Source organism: Polypterus senegalus, chromosome 2 (assembly GCF_016835505.1).
Source record: "Polypterus senegalus isolate Bchr_013 chromosome 2, ASM1683550v1, whole genome shotgun sequence".
Taxonomy (NCBI): Eukaryota; Metazoa; Chordata; class Cladistia; order Polypteriformes; family Polypteridae; genus Polypterus; species Polypterus senegalus.
In genome coordinates, this window is record NC_053155.1 from 51,025,961 (window position 1) to 51,043,067 (window position 17,107).

Sequence of the window (17,107 nt, forward strand, 5' to 3'; positions counted from 1 at the left end):
ATAAAGACAATATTCTTCTGTAAGAAATAGAAATTTCCACTGCTGCCCAGAAACATATTTGAGATGAGAGTATTAAACATATTGTCCTGCAGTAGATAGAACATGTTCTCTTTACTTATTATTGAGGAGAAGTGGGAAAAAAGAAAAGCAGAAACAACCATCACCTATAAGCATGACCTCAAGAAACTGAATGCCACACACATTTATGTGTGTCTGCCTCTATCTATGACAGTTCCTCAAAGAGCCAGATTATGTAATTAATTTGCCACAACCATTTATTCACTTTTGCTTTTTTGGAGACATTAAGAATATCTGAAAATGCTGAAGACTATGACTGAATTAAATGCAAACAAGGGGAGCAGGCAATAAATTTTAATATTTGTTTTACCCTGGTATAAATGAATAGAGAGGAGAGGTTCTCTAACAGATGAAATGTAACAGAGTAGCAGTCAGTTCTGGATGCAGATGGCCCATAGTCCCAGCACAAAGTGAATGGCGGCTGTGGTCTGTCTCCTACAGACCAGGCAAGTGCAATAACGAGAGTGCATGAGCAGAGGTGCAGGACATGTGTGTGGATCTACACAAATATGAATCTGGGTGTGAGAATAAAAGTATGTAATATTTTCGGATAAGGTCACCCGAAAACCATTCCATGATAAAACACCTGACTGACACAAATGCTTTCAAGCAGCACATTACTTGGCTGTCAGAATGTGGCAAGCTCCAGATAAGTTGGAACTGTTTTGAAAAATTGTCACTGAGTTGTAATCTCAAGGTGATGAGATCTAACAACTGCAGCTGTTAAGCTTGACATTCCCCCGATTAAAAGTAACGTAACACACCATTGACTTTAAATGAGAAACAAGCTACAGGAAAAAAGTAGGGTACAGTTTAATCCAATTAGTATTTGATCCAAACTGTAGACAGAACCAAAAATACATTTCACAGTCCCATCATCCAATCCCTACCACTGACTAATTCACTGACTGGCCGCAGTTTAGTTTCTCTGACACCAAGCCATATAGTGATGGGCAATGTCATCCAGAAAACAAAACATTCCTGGGATGTAATTTCAAGAATAACCTTGCAAAAAGGTTTATAGTGAAATGATTTCTTCATTCAAATCAAACAAAAACTTGTATTTCTCTGAAAAGAAAATCTTGTTTGGAGTTACTTCCTTAAGAAGTTAACTCTCCCGACCTCTGCAATACTTTAAATATGTTACACCTTTGTTCTTCAAGGTGCAGGCACAATCACACAAAAGCATTGCTAATTTAACCAAATTTGAAAAATATCTTACATTACTTTTTGTCCAGCAGGCCTTCTTACAGTAGAGAACACTCTGTGCTTACCTCAGCCAGACTTACAGACATCTTTATATCAGTGTACACCCACTTAAAACAAGTAATGTTATTGGTATTTATTCTTCTATCAGAAACAAGATGCATTTCAAATTATGCAAAAGTTCAAATCTCAAACACATCAGTCTTTTTGCATCCTTTGTGCACCCTTCTCTTTGTCTCTGCCACATTCAGTTACTCTGTTTCCTTCGACGTCATTCCAGGCAATGTGGTGAATCCAAACTGGTGCCAAATGAGTGTGTGTTATTATAGAGTTATTTAACTGGCATTACAACGGGTACAGATTGTATTTATTGGTACATGCATTGGCATTATGTTGAGTTTTTAAAGAATACATTGAGAATTTTCTTCTTTATGAAAAGTCTGCCCAAATTCCATTTTTCTGTTTTCCTCTCCTACATGGAAATCCTTAAGTGAACACATTAAATACTTCCAATATACTACTGGAGAGCAAACTGATCAGGAGTCTTTCTGAACAGAATCCATCCACAAGTCTTTAAGATCCTGTACAACTTACAGTTACATGCTTTAAATATTTCACTTTCTTCCCTCACATGACAGAAACATACTTGTGCGTGATACTACAAGTAGTATTCATGCTCTTTGAAAATCTTTCAGAGAATATGTAAAACCTTTATTTGCAGCATGAAACGCAAGGCAGAGATCAACCCTGGAAGATGCACGTCAGTATATCACTGGGCAAAGACATGCACACTTACTCACAGCAATCAACTCATACAAAAATGTAGAATGGGTAATTAAAAGCTGACCATAATTGTATTTCTACTTGTCTACACAAAAGTTGGTGAAGGACCGAAGAACTATAAGAGGCCGGAATGAATGGCCTGTCTTCATTTTAAAATAAGTAATTCTTGTGTAAGTGAAAAGCACACGTACAGGCAATGCACAATGAAGTATAATTCTGAAATATTACAATAGTGTTTGCAGTAAAATGTAATTGGAAAAACTGAATGGCAAAAATAAGATTTTATACCACAGAATTAATAAATCAACATTTTAAAAAGAACAGTATGATTTTAGGTAAGTTATTGTAAGCCATCTGGTGTTTTTCTGTTGAACTGCAATGGCTGGGAGATTATGAAGCAATCTGGCACCTCTTAGCAAGCAATAAATGAACTTTCACCATTAAGCAGAATTTTTATGATATTGTATAACTATATACTTTAGAATACAGAAAGAATTACAACAAACAGAACTTACCTTAGTTAATGTAATTAACAAACCTCTGATGGAAGTTACAATAATAATTCCTACAAGAATGAATGAAATATGTTGCGACCAAAATTTGACCTAAATTAAGAAAATGCAGATATTCATTAGATCTGTGGCATCACAAGCTAATAGATACATTTTCAAAATAAATGTAAAAGTATGAATCCATTAATTCTGAAACCATCAGTCATTTGAAATTAAGCAGCCTGAGCATGGAAGAGGTGGTATATAAACAAAATGTATTATTATTACTAATTGTTAAAACAAAAAAAATGTTTGAACAAAAAGAAAATCTTGGCTATTCAGTTTTAAAAATATCTGTATAGCCTGTCAGTTACATAATCAAAAAGTGTTATTCCCGTTAGTGCTAGGCAGTATGACCAAAATTCTATATCACTGTATTTTTCTAAATTATACCGGTTTCACGGTATTTTTTTTCCTATGCACGAGAGGATGTTAACCTCATTTTCAACTGCAATTACTGCAGTAGACTGGCTAAGAATAACCTATTCAACTGTCATGAGCATTGTACATTGTACAAAAACTTATTTTAATGTGCACACAAGTATTAATACAGGTTTGCATGGCCCCATAAAGTGATACTTTTCAAGGGGGTGGCACTAATGAAGAGAAGGGATCACATTGCATGACAGTTGCAGTCAAAATATGGAACCTTTTTATTGAACAAATTATGCAAACAACTTAAACTAAAATTTTGACAACATATTTTCAACCATCCAAAGAGGCATTTAGACTTAGTAAAATATCCAAAGATGCTTGTCAAAAGTTGTATTGCACTGAACATGTCTTAAAAAAAGAAATAAATAGTACATTTTTTTTTAAACCAACTACGCTTTCTGTTAATGTTAACAATCTCTGTCCACTGGCACGTAAAAGTGATTTTTTTTAAACAACTTTACCATCATTAAACTGCATAATAAATAATAACAATAAAATAAATAATAGTGCAACTTCCAGTAATAATACTATTACTTCAAGCCCAGGTGCATTACACAGTATTCACTTAATAAGAATAAAATAAAATAAAACAAGTGCAACTTGGCAATGACATTTTTACCAACTGAACCATCATTTGGGCAAATGACATTAATATGCACCTTGCTTAAAGCTAAGCTATATACATAAACTAGCAAAATACCCGTGCTTCACAGCGGAGAAGTAGTGTGTTAAAGAAGTAATGAAAAAGGAAACATTTTGAAAATAACGTAACATGATTGATTTATTGACATTCATTTATTGACATAAACGGCGAGAATGAAGCAGACATGTCGAGAATAAAGTCAACATGCCACCTTTATTGTCATCATAAGCGTCGAGATTAAAGTGGAAATGTCTAGAATGAAGTCAACATGTCGTCACACTATTACACAGTACCCAGGTACATTACACTGTATTGAAAAATAAAACAAGTACTACTTGGCTTGCAGCATTATCCAGTAGTACAGAACCAGTATTCATACATTTGAACATAATGGCCCACATCCAACCTTTTAAAACCAAAATTATCTCCAGGCAACGGACGTGACTCCTTTTTTTCGGCAAAAGTTCTTCTGTGTCATCATGTTCAACTTTATCGTCAGCTACAGCTTCAGTTTCAGAATGTTCTCTGTCCATTTTCACTGTGCAATACCTACACTACCGTATGTATTCCGTTGCATGCCTATTTAGCGGTGTAGCAGTGAAAAGGAACCCCCGCACAACAACTCCTACTAACGCATGTACTCTGTTGTATGTGATTAGCGGTGTAGCAGTGAAAAAGGTCCCCCTTATACAGTTTCTTGCTGCGCCACATTCCGAACGTTGTTTAGGCAATTTAAACCGGTGCGGTATAAGAAAAATCTGTATCATAACAAAAATAAAAAATGGTTTTCGGTATGAACCGGTATACCTCCCAGCACAAATTCCAGTTAATGAAAACTAAAATTAAATATGCCATTAATAGAAAAACAATCATGTAATTAACTAAAATTATACATAATTAATAAAAAAAAATCTCAAAACCAGAAACAGACATAAGTTAGAAAATAAAAACAAAAATGAAATAGTTTTTGAAATTTTATTTTAACCATATTAATCTTTTTGCACAGTGTCCATGTGAACATGCAGTTGCTGGTATATTTATTAAAAATTACTTAAAACTGTGCTGTAATAAATTTGGTTAGAACCAGGCATCGATTTGTGCGCATGTGCAAGTAACCCTCGTGGCTAGCATCTGAATTTGTGCATTTCATTGGTCATTTCATTCATCAGTCAGCTCTTTCGTCTAGAAGTATGAACCAAAGCCTCACAACTTGTCAATGACTGGCCAGAATCTACTGTCAATAGCAAATAGCCCTTTGTTAGCGAATGGCAGACAACTTTCACTATACTTCAATTAAAAGGTGCTTAAATTCAAATATGTTATTTATATATATATACAGTCCCTGACAAAAGTCTTGTCGCTTCTCTATTTTGTAGAAACTCCTGCTATTATCCTAACTTTTAATTAATCAACTAGTGTTAGAAATAGCTTATATGAAAAGCTAAAGCCCTCCCAAATGATGTTTAATGCACTGAAATAGTGCACTGAATTAGTTTCACTGAAAAAAGATTTATCATTTAATCAAGACAGAAAGGTCAAATTTGGGCAAGACAAAAGTTGTGTCACCTATACAGAAAATTAACAACTTTACTGCAAATCCAAAAATATGTCAGCAAATTAAGTAGTGGTGCTGTGAGATCCAAATTTAATATCTTGTATGACTTCCATGAGCTTGAAGGAAGGCATCAATGCGGTATGGCAAGGATTCATACAATTTATTGATGAAGTCATCAGGAATAGCAAAGAAAACAGTCTTGCATGCCTCCCAGAGTTCATCAATATTCTTTGGTTTCGTCTTCCATGCTTCATCTTTCATCCTACCCCACATATGCTCAATGATGTTCATGTCTGGTGACTGGGCTGGCCAATCCTGGAGCATCTTGATCTTCTTCGCTTTAAGGAACTTTGATGTGGAGATGGAAGTATGCGATGGAGCAGAATTTGGCCTTTTTTATGGTTGGGAATATAAGAGGTAGCTAAGATTTCTTGGTATTTTAGACTATTGATGTTGCCTTCCATCCTGCAGATCCCTCGCATACCCCCATACCGGATGTAACCCCAGACCATGATTTTCCCTCCACCAAACTTCACTATTTTCTGGGTAAATCTCAGCTCTGTGCGGGTTCCAGTAGGTCTCCTGCAATATTTGCGGTGACTGTGGTGTAATTCAACAGAAGATTCATCTGAAAAATTCACCTTCTGCCACTTTTCCAGCGTCCATCCTTTTAGCAGGCTGTGGGCCTTGGCAAATGCAACACGGTTTTTCAATTGTCTTTTGTTTAGTGCTGGCTTATGGGCACCGACTCGACCATGGAGGCCATTTCAAGGCAGAATCCGACAAACTGTTCTGGTTGACACAGGGACCTCAGGTGACCAGGTCTCGTGGAGCTCTGCTGCAGTGGAAAATGGGCTGGCCTTGGATTTTTGAGCCAACAAATGGTCCTCTCGAGCAGTTGTCTTGCGGGGTGTTCCTGACCTGGGCTTGTCAAAAACGTCTCCAGTCCCTTCAAATCTTTTTTTTTATCCTCTGAACTTGATGTGAGACACACTGAAGGTGCTTGCCACATCAGCAGTGGATTTGGTCTTCAGCCTCTTGATAATCAACACTTTAGTCTCAGGGTGAATCTTAGGCATGTTTGCAGAGCTCTAGTTGCAGTTGATGTGAAGGTCTAGTGTACTGGGGTTCTTTTTATACACACCTGAAACCTAATTGATCCATTATTAGTCACAGGTGAAGCTCATATGACAAGGCGACAACACTTATGTCTTGCCAAAAATGGACTCAATGGGCTTTACCAAGCTGTGAATATTAGAATACTTTTTGTCAGTGTCATTTTGCACTGAAACATTATTACAAAAGCTGATGGGATTAAAATGACCCATTTCTTGTAACAAAATCTTGATTAGAAATATATTTTAGCGGCACTTCAGGTCAATTTGTACACAAGCGACAAGACTTTTGTCAGGGACTGTAAGTATAGTATGCATATATACAGTTAGGTCCATAAATATTTGGACAGAGACAACTTTTTTCTAATTTTGGTTCTGTACATTACCACAATGAATTTTAAATGAAACAACTCAGATGCAGTTGAAGTGCAGACTTTCACCTTTAATTCAGTGGGCTGAACAAAAAGATTGCATAAAAATGTGATGCAAATAAAGCATTTTTAACACAATCCCTTCATTTCAGGGGCTCAAAAGTAATTGGACAATTGACTCAAAGGCTATGTCATGGGCAGGTGAGGGCAAGTCCGTCATTATGTCATTATCAATTAAGCAGATAAAAGGCCTGGAGTTGATTTGAGGTGTGGTGCTTGCAGATTTTGCTGTGAACAGACAACATGTGGTAAAAGGAGCTCTCCATGCAGGTGAAAGCAGCCATCCTTAAGCTGCGAAAACAGAAAAAACCCATCCGAGAAATTGCTACAATATTACGAGTGGCAAAATCTACAGTTTGGTACATCCTGAGAAAGAAAGCAAGCACTGGTGAACTCAGCAACGCAAAATGAGCTGGACGTCCACGGAAGACAACAGTGGTGGATGATCGCAGAATCATTTCCATGGTGAAGAAAACCCCTTCACAACAGCCAGCCAAGTGAACAACACTCTCCAGAGGGTAAGCGTATCGATATTCAAGTCTACCATAAAGAGAAGACTACATGAAAGTAAATACAGAGGGTGCACTGCAAGGTGCAAGCCACTCATAAGCCTCAAGAATACAAAGGCTAGATTGGACTTTTCTAGCACAGTTCTGGAAAAACATTCTTTGGACAGATGAAACCAAGATCAACCTCTACCAAAATGATGGCAAGAAAAAAGTATGGAGAAGGCATGGAACAGCTCATTATCCAAAGCATACCACATCATCTGTAAAGCACTGTGGAGCCAGTGTGATGGCTTGGGCGTGCATGGCTCCCAGCAGCACTGGGACACTAGTGTTTATTGATGATGTGACACAGGACAGAAGCAGCCAAATCAGTTCTGAGGTGTTCAGAGACATACTGTAAAAACATACAGCCAAAGCAACCCAGGAGTTTTTTTTAAAGCAAAGAAGTGGAAAATTCATGAATGGCCAAGTCAGTCACCTAATCTTAACCCAATTGAGCTTGCATTTTACTTGTTGAAGACTAAACTTCGGAAAGAAAGGCCCACAAACAAACAGCAACTGAAAGCTGCCGCAGTAAAGGCCTGGCAGAGCATTAAAAAGGAGGAAACGCAGCATCTGGTGATGTCCATGAGTTCAAGACTTCAGGCTGTCATTGCCAGCAAAGGGTTTTCAACCAAGTATTAGAAATGAAAATTTTATTTCCAGTTATTTAATTTGTCCAATTACTTTTGAGCCCCTGGATTGTCTTAAAAAAATGATTTAGTGGCCTCACATTTTTATGCAATCTTTTTGTTCAACCCACTGAATTAAAGCTGAAAGACTGCACATCAACTGCATCTGAGTTGTTTAATTTAAAATTAATTGTGGTAATGAAACAAAATTAGAAAAAAGTTGTCTCTGTCCAAATATTTATGGACCTAACTGTATGTATGTGTGTATATATCTATACTAATAAAAGGCAAATCCCTCACTGACTGACTGACTCACTGACTCATCACTAATTCTCCAAGTTCCCGTGTGGGTAGAAGGCTGGAATTTAGCAGGCTCGTTCCTTACAGCTTACTTACAAAAGTTGGACAGGTTTCATTTCGAAATTCTATGCGTAATGGTCATAACTGGAAGCTATTTTTCTCCATTTACTGTAATGGAGTTGAGCTCGAAAGCCGTAGGGGCGGAGTTTTGTGTGACATCATCACGCCTCCTACGTAATCACGTGAACTAACTGTCAACGCAGTGCGTAGAAAACCAGGAAGAGCCCCAAAAAGCGCTGAAGAAAACATGCATTATATAATTGAGAAGGCAGCGAAACAATAAGAAGCGAGCGAGTGACATATACAACCATATTCATGAGTGCTGCTACTTCGGAAACAAAGCACGTGTAAACCTAAAGTTTAAATTAAGTTCATAGACAGGCTGCCGCTGGTGTTTGTCATGCCCACGGGTAATGCGGGATACAAGTTTAATGAGAGGACGCAGGATATAAACGAGAGTTTTGATCACTTTATAACTAAGTTAAAATTGCACGTGAAGGGCTGTGCTTATGCAAATTCGAGACTGTGTTTGTGGGGATTGACAGTTAAAGGCGGGTGGGAGTCACGTCATCATCTCCCTCCCATTCACCTCATTTCGCTCTGAGCTGAGCTCCGCAGCTAACGCATAAGCGCAGTGTTCGAGCGACTTTGTGACGCTGCCACCAAATACTCACAGAAAATTCCACAAGTTAATACACACGCTGTCTCTACAGTTTCTCCACACTGAATCCTCCAGGCACTACTTACAAAAGGTTACATTGACAATTGTGTTACGTTATTTTTAAAATGTTTCCTTTTCTTAGCACAAGCACAGCTGAGAAGCTTTGATGCATGTGCTCCATAACGCGTTAAAAAAACATGCATTTAATCACACTTTGCAATACAAGCAAAGGGGAACTTCTGTCAATGCATGATTTCCTGGTACACAGATTACATTGATCAGCGCTTCCCGATTCATTTTACCCTCGCACCCCCTTGGTTTGAGAAGAAGTATGAAAAAATATGAGGTTAACACAGAAAAACAGATCACCAATTGAAGCTTTATGAATAATCGATTCGCCATCAATAATTGTTTTGGTAAAGCCATACTCAGTGTAATCCTCCTTCCATTTTATAATTTTTCCGCCACTAGCCATGATTAAATGAACGGTAAAAAAGTAAGAGCGAAGCGAGGGTGACTTATTCAGGCAGGCAGGCGACGGCTCAATAGCTCAATTTGGATATAAGTAGGTTCTATTTAGTCGCCAGAAATATCTTTGGTAGGAATGGAAGTTGAATTTAGTCTTTAAATTTCTATGGTAAAGAAAAAGTTATGCAATGATGACTAAATTTAACTATATAAAGTCAAAACTTGTATATATAAAGTCATTCCCGAATATATAAAGTCAAAACTTGATTATATAAAGCCACTGTCGGAATAAATAAAGTCAAAACTTGAATATATAAAGTCAGCGCTGCAATATATAAAGTCAAAACTTCAATAAAGTCAGCATCGGAATATACAAAGTCAGCGCTGGAATATCCATCCATTTCCCAACCCGTTGAATCCGACCACAGGGTCACGGGGGTCTGCTGGAGCCAATCCCAGCCAACACTGGGCGCAAGGCAGGAACCAATCCTGGGCAGGGCACATGCATCATTTTCAAAATATTAAACGAACAGTGTTTTTTGAATTTATTTTTCTGAATACGTTTTTGTTACCTTAGTTCAGTTCAGAGTCGTTTCAATCAATAAATTTTGACTTTCACTTTATATATTCAGGAGTGAGTTTATATACTCCGATGTTGACTTTATATAATCAGGAATGACTTTATAAATTCAGACGCTGACTTTATATATTCAGGTTTTGACTTTATATATTCCGACAGTGACTTTATATATTCAAGTTTTGACTTTATATATTCTGACGCCGACTTTATATATCCACAAAATCAATGTATTTGCCTGTGTGGCACCCCATACTATATGTGTGTGTATATATGTACACATGTATGTGTGTGTGTGTATGTATATATATATATATATATATATATATATATATATATATATGCCAGCAACACTCATGACAATGACAAAACAATTACATTGTCAATCATGTTACGTTATTTTAAAATTTTTCCTTTTCTTTTCATAACTTCTTTAACACACTACTTCTCGCTGCAAAGCTGGTATTCTGCTAGTGTATATATATATATATATATATATATATATATATATATATATATATATATATATACACACACACACACACACATACATACAGGTGCCGGTCATAAAATTAGAATATCATGACAAAGTGGATTTATTTCAGTTATTCCATTCAAAAAGTGAAACTTGTATATTAGATTTATTCATTACACAGAGACTGATGTATTTCAAATGTTTATTTCTTTTAATTTTGATGATTATAACTGACAACTAATGAAAGTCCCAAATTCGGTATCTCAGAAAATTAGAATATCAATTAAGAACAATGCAAAAAAAGGATTTTTTAGAAATGTTTGCCAACTGAAAGGTATGAACATGAAAAGTATGAGCATGTACAGCACTCAATATTTAGTTGGGGCTCCTTTGGCCTGGATTACTGCAGCAATGTGGCGTGGCATGGAGTCAATCAGTCTGTGGCACTGCTCAGGTGTTATGAGAGCCCATGTTGCTCTGATAGCGGCCTTCAGCTCTTCTGAATTGTTGGGTCTGGCGTATTGGCTCACAAGGAGCTCTTCAGGTTTTGCATGTTGCTCATTAAGTGAATGATCTGAGATGTTGCTATAACAGATACTCAATATTTAATGTAAATTGTATGCTTGTAGAAATGCAGTATACATAAAACACTTTCATTTCTATTTCTGCTATTATTGATACTTCAATTGTATTTTACATATGATCTTTCAAGGTTTCATATTGGGTAGATGACATATAATCGGAATCAGGAGATAATCAAAAATAATTATGAAGTAAGACTGTATGTTGGCGGTGATCTTACTGCTCACAAATTGAATCTCCAAAATAAAAATGCAGGTTTGAAATTAAATAATTTGCTTAAATTTGTTGCATGTTAAAGTAACAAATGATATCAGAGCACAAATATTTGATTCTTGCATTGTCTGATTATACTGGAAGCCTTGAACACTGTCAGAAGAAAATAAAGTTCTGTAAAATGATATGGATTAAGCTGACAGGTGTACCATGAATGATGTACAATCTGAAAACTATAAAGAAAACTGTGTTTTACACATGCAAAACTATGTCTGTGTAGGGTTATTCGTGTGACAAAAACTAAAAGTTAAATTCTTGAAAAACTAAACCTAAATAGAAAACAAACACTAAGAACTAAAACTAGAAAATAGCAAAAATATAAAACTGAATAAAATATAAAATCAAAAACTAAACAAAAACTAAAATTTGAAAATACCTTAAAAGCAGAAAAACAATGTAATCAAATATTAGTAGCCTAACTTACATCAAACTGTATGCCCAAGTAGTTGACTGTAATTTCAATGCCTCTAGTTACAGGGTCAGTTTTTCCAACTCTGTCAAAAACTATATTAATTGTAGCCTAAAAAAAAAACAAAGTACACAGTTTCAATGATATTGTGACCTTACACATGAACCTATTGTTATATTTCTTCAAATGATGTAACAATTTAATGATCAATACAAATTAATAAAACAACTGAAGAAAATAAAAAGTTATATATACATGAAAGCAAAATGCAATCTTATTTTAAAAAAATTGCAAACAGAAATTCAATATTGAAAACTGACTCATATAACCTCAAAACAGTAATTGTGGCACACATTGTAAACAAGCAGTTTTATTGAGGCTAAAAACAGAGGCAGGCAAACTCATTTCCTGTATCCAACAAAACACACATTCTTCGATAATCACTTAAAATTGATGAGTAAGACTACCTAAAATGTTTAAAAGTAAATAGATATTAGGTGCCCGGAGTCCTTGGGCTGTTTCTCCAATTAAAATGAACAGTTGTATTTCTTTGTGAATAGGCTGGTGTAACATCACTTACACCAATCCAATGTATACAGTATAATAACATAAAACTGTAAAGTAAATAAACTTTAGTCTTCTTACCATACAAATCTTCCACACACAATAGATTGAGAAAAAGTAGCCAAGGAAGTTGAAATATTTTCCTTGAAAGGTTTTTGAATATTCTATTCTTTCCTGAAGGTGTAAGGAAAAGAAAATCAATTTGTTTTTGTCACATACATGACAAAGCATCACAATAAGCATCAGAATTTAAACCTTATGTTATGGAAATTTGTAAGGACAAAAAAAAAAAAAAAAAGAAACACCTCCAGTTTTTACAACTCTTGGAAATTATGTTTACTCTGAAGTGCTACATACAATAAATTTGTTTTTCAGCTATGGAATCAATACTAAAAGTATATCATATTATAATGCTATTGAGTTCATTTCTTAGTCAGTGCACAAAATATTTTCTCTTTGTGTAAAAAATTGTCAATGTATAGTTATTTTTTTCCTTCAGCATGGATAGTTTAGAGCAGGGGTGCCTAATACGTCGATCATGATCAACCGGTAGATCGCGCTGCATTCAAAAAAATTTTTTTAAATGTTAGTCTATCATTTATCCTCCCTATGGCATTTGCCACTTGATTGACATACAGGGAGACCAGTCTGAGATCTCTTTTCTTCTAACACACTGGTCATCCCGCACGCACGATCAAACGTGTGAGCTACTGCAAAACACCGGCTATCTAAGTGATCTAGTTATCCTTCCAATTTATATCGACTAAAGAAGGGATTTAAAAAAAAAAAATGTGTTGGTTATGGGCGGGATGTGGAATTGGAAGAGGATTTTTCTTCTCGCACAATGTCACAATCGAAGTGCGTTTGTCTGATCTGTCAATCTATTATTGCTATTCCAAAGAAGGAAAATGTGGAAAGGCACTTTTGAACTGTTCATAAAAACTATGAAACTGACTTCCTTCCGAAAAGCGATCTGAGAAAGAGAAAGGAGAGGGAACTAAAAGCGCAGTTAATCGGACAGCCATCATTTTTCACTCGGCTGAATTCAAAAGCAAAGGCAGACACACCGAAGCATCGTTCTGGGTGAGTCAGTCGATCATGAAGCATGAAGTCCTTCCAAGATGGAGAGATGATAAAAGATGCCTTTGTTGAGGCAGATGGCTAGGGACAAATTCCTGCTGAAATTTAAAGACCCCTGGCTGAAGAAAAATAAGTTTCTCCTTGTCATTAAACATGCACAATACAAGCAACTTAATAACGATCAATGGCTGCTAGACTTGGCATTTTTTTTCCGATCTGACCAACATGTTGAATGAGCTTAATTTACAGCTGCAAGGAAAAGAGAAAACCATGGTCAACATGATTAGCTCTGTTAATGCTTTCAAACAAAAAATGCAACATCTGTCCTCAAAGCTGCAGCGCCTTGATTTGGGGAACATCCAAAACCTTGCGTCAGAGCTGGAGACAATGGAAGGCGTGTGCTTAACTTGACAGCATACGCTTTACAGAGAAGATTGAAAATTGTCTGTCAGACTTTATCTAATGGAAAAAAAGTAACGATTTGAGTGTTGCCCAATGTAGCAGAGTAAGAGTAGCATTTCTTCTTCACAAATGTACTCAAGTAAAAGTAAAAAGTATGGTGCAGTAAAACTACTCTTAGAAGTACATTTTTTTTTAAAAAGTTACTCAAGTAAATGTAACTCATTACTACCCACCTCTGATACTCAGTGTGTGTGTGTGTGTATATATATATATAGCATTTTTAATGTAGGTAGATCATTTTCACCTGGTCATTTTAAAAGTAGCTTGCAAGCCGAAAAGTGTGGGCACCCTGGTTTAGAGTTTACAAAGTCCAGCTAGTCCAGCTATACATTAAAACTGAGAAAAAGCTCAGACCTAATTAGTCAGAATAAATGCATGTGGAAAGAAACTGTTTAGTTGATGTATTAACTTTCACTAGACAAAAGCATTTGCCAGAGGGTAGATTTTGGAATAGGTGCTACCCAAGAAGAGTCCAGAAGGCTTCTTTACCCTGGACTCATGGAGGGTCTGAATGGGTGGTAAGTTACAAACTATGACCTTTTCACATGCTCTGCTGATGCACTATAGATTGACCTTAGCTTGAGCAGAAACAGCACCAAACCAGACAGTTACAGATGAGGTCAGAATGTACTCGATAATTGTTGGGGAGTGTAATCAATACATACTTTTTTGTGTTTGATAACTTCTGTTCCCATATGTATTCTTTCTTGTTTTTTTTTTCTGGTGTTAATTTATTCTTACAAATCTGTTTATTAGGGATGCTGGAACTTTAAACCAATTTCCAATTAAAATATACATGCACAAAAATTATAAAAGCAAACATTACAGTTTTATCACCAATTAATATCTGTGAAAGAAATATTTATAGAGTACCCAAAAATAACCAGAATTAAAAAAAAAAAAAAAATGTTTTAATAATTTTTACTTATTGAAACTTTAGTCTCCTTCAAAGTACTTTCCATGTGAATCAATGCACTTGCCCCAACAGTTTTCCCACTGGTGGTAACATTTTTTGAATTACTGATGAGGAACATTGTCCAATGCCTGAAGCGATTTTTCTTTGACTTACTTCACGGTTCAAAAACACTTTCCTTTGAGTTCTTTTTTCATATGCGTGAACAAGAAAGTGTCGCACGGAGCAAGATCAACTGACACTTCCCCTTGTTTCAAACAGGAAAGCCACTCATGACCTGTGTTTTACTTAAAAGTTTCCTCTTTAAAAGCAGTTTCAAGCATCACTACAGTTTCAGCAGATGATTTCCAGAAGAGAAAACAAAACTTAACGCAGACTCACTGTTCTTTATGATCACTCAAAAATTGCAGAACACGTTTCATAAGCACCAAGAAAAACCGACACGGAATGCTATACGAACAATACAGAGCAACACCACTTGGCTGACTGCCACAGAATACTGGAAGTATGCTACAGCTAGCAGCAAAATTCACAATTAAGTCCAGATTGCACACCAGGTACAGATTCTGGTTATTTTTGGGTACCTCCTCATATTTGTAAAGGCAACATGTAATGTAATAAAACAATGTTTACAAAAAGTGAATGACTAGATTCATTAAAATTTACATCAGAAACTGTACTCTGAAAATGATGCTGTCAATACAATCAGATTTACAACTCTGTCTCATGTAATTTACAAGGCTACATTCAGTATTTAAAAGAACAGGTAACATTAGTAAAATATGTGCAATTCCATCCCAAACCTAAAGACAAGAATAGGTGAAAAGTTTTTCGAAGTACCTTAGTTGCATGGAGATCTACCGTTTCCAAGAAAAGTTGACGACTTAGCTCTTCCAAAGCATCTACCTCCTGCTGAATCAATGAAAGATCTATTTTCATGGTTAAGGCAATATTTTGACTCCTCAAAAATTGTATCTTTGCAAGAAAATAAAAACACAACAGCTGTTAATTTGATAGCCTTATTTAGAGCTTTATAACTTAAAATTTCCATAAGATGCTTCACTGATTCTCAAATCTATACATATCGACAAATGATCAAAACTGAAACAACTCATCTTGTAAATATTATATATGCAAATCCAATAAATAAAAAAAAGATATGGCAGATGGAAGTTAATTAAAGGTGGCACAACCACATAAAGTGTAAGGGAACAATTACTTTTTGACAAAAGTGCAGACAATGTTAGATAACTTTGTACATTGGGTAAACAACATAAAATGACACATTTTATTTGTTTGATTGCCCTTTATTATTAGTTTATGGATGAAGACTTAAAAACATTCAATTCATAGTACAGGAAATCAGAAGGCGGCAAATACATTTTCACAGCACTGTATAAATTAATTGTATTTAAACAAACATTAGAAATGTTTAAGCAAAATTAGAACATTTAATTTTTGAAAAAAGAGCAGTGAAATAATTTTTATGCTGTTCTTCAGACATACTGATTGATATAATGCTTTCCAAAATTAATCTTGTAACAGCAAGTAACATGACTATGACCATAAATTTCTCAAAAACACAACAGTAGGAGAAACATTTGGCTCCTGGTTTGACTGTCTATAATTACACTAAATAACAAAAACAATATAGGTAAATGAACATTACAAACATTTAGATGAGAACAAGCGATTTAGCCCAACAAAGTGTGCTAGTCCTATCGACTTCATTTTTAAAAATAACATCAAGTCGTTTTTGTATGTCCCTAAACTCCTACCGTCTACCACACTACTTGGTAACTCATGCCATGTGTCTATGGTTCTCTGTGTGAAGGAGAACTTCCTAATGTTTGTGCGAAAATTACCCTTTATTAGTTTCCAACTGTTTCACCATATTCTTGTCATGTATCCTTATTGTTAGGACACACAAGTAAATACATTCAAGGACAGCATAATTCTCATTTTGACAATGTTAGTTTTTCAGCCTGAAAAAAGGATACTTTCACTCCCAGGAGGATAAGATGTGACACTTTTTATCATTCCCCAGAAACCGGTTTGCTTATTTTGATCTTCACCCCGGAGGTACATCATTCGTCGTGTTGCTCCAATCCTTAAGTTCAGCAAATTGGGTAAATAGCAGCAAGAAAAACACATAAATACATACATACATACATACATACATACATACATAGCAGTAATGAAAAAAATAATATGAAGATTTCACAATATTGGTGACAAAAGAAAACAGAAAAGATGTGGACAAATAAATTCAGGAAACAATGTATTGTAGTTCAGGTATGTTTTTG

The 17,107-nt window shown here is 35.6% G+C and overlaps 1 protein-coding gene across 1 annotated transcript in view; it reads right to left on the reverse strand.

Moving 5' to 3' along the window:
* Positions 1 to 17,107, reverse strand: part of si:ch73-390b10.2 (Golgi pH regulator) — a 49,415-nt gene that overhangs the window by 7,190 nt on the left and 25,118 nt on the right. The window contains exons 8-12 of the mRNA XM_039743663.1: positions 16,802 to 16,911; positions 15,642 to 15,730; positions 12,428 to 12,520; positions 11,798 to 11,893; positions 2,583 to 2,672 (exon numbers count right to left, since the gene is read on the reverse strand). Of these exons, the coding sequence (XP_039599597.1) occupies positions 2,583 to 2,672; positions 11,798 to 11,893; positions 12,428 to 12,520; positions 15,642 to 15,730; positions 16,802 to 16,911 (478 nt within the window). The remainder of the gene's footprint in view (positions 1 to 2,582; positions 2,673 to 11,797; positions 11,894 to 12,427; positions 12,521 to 15,641; positions 15,731 to 16,801; positions 16,912 to 17,107) is intronic.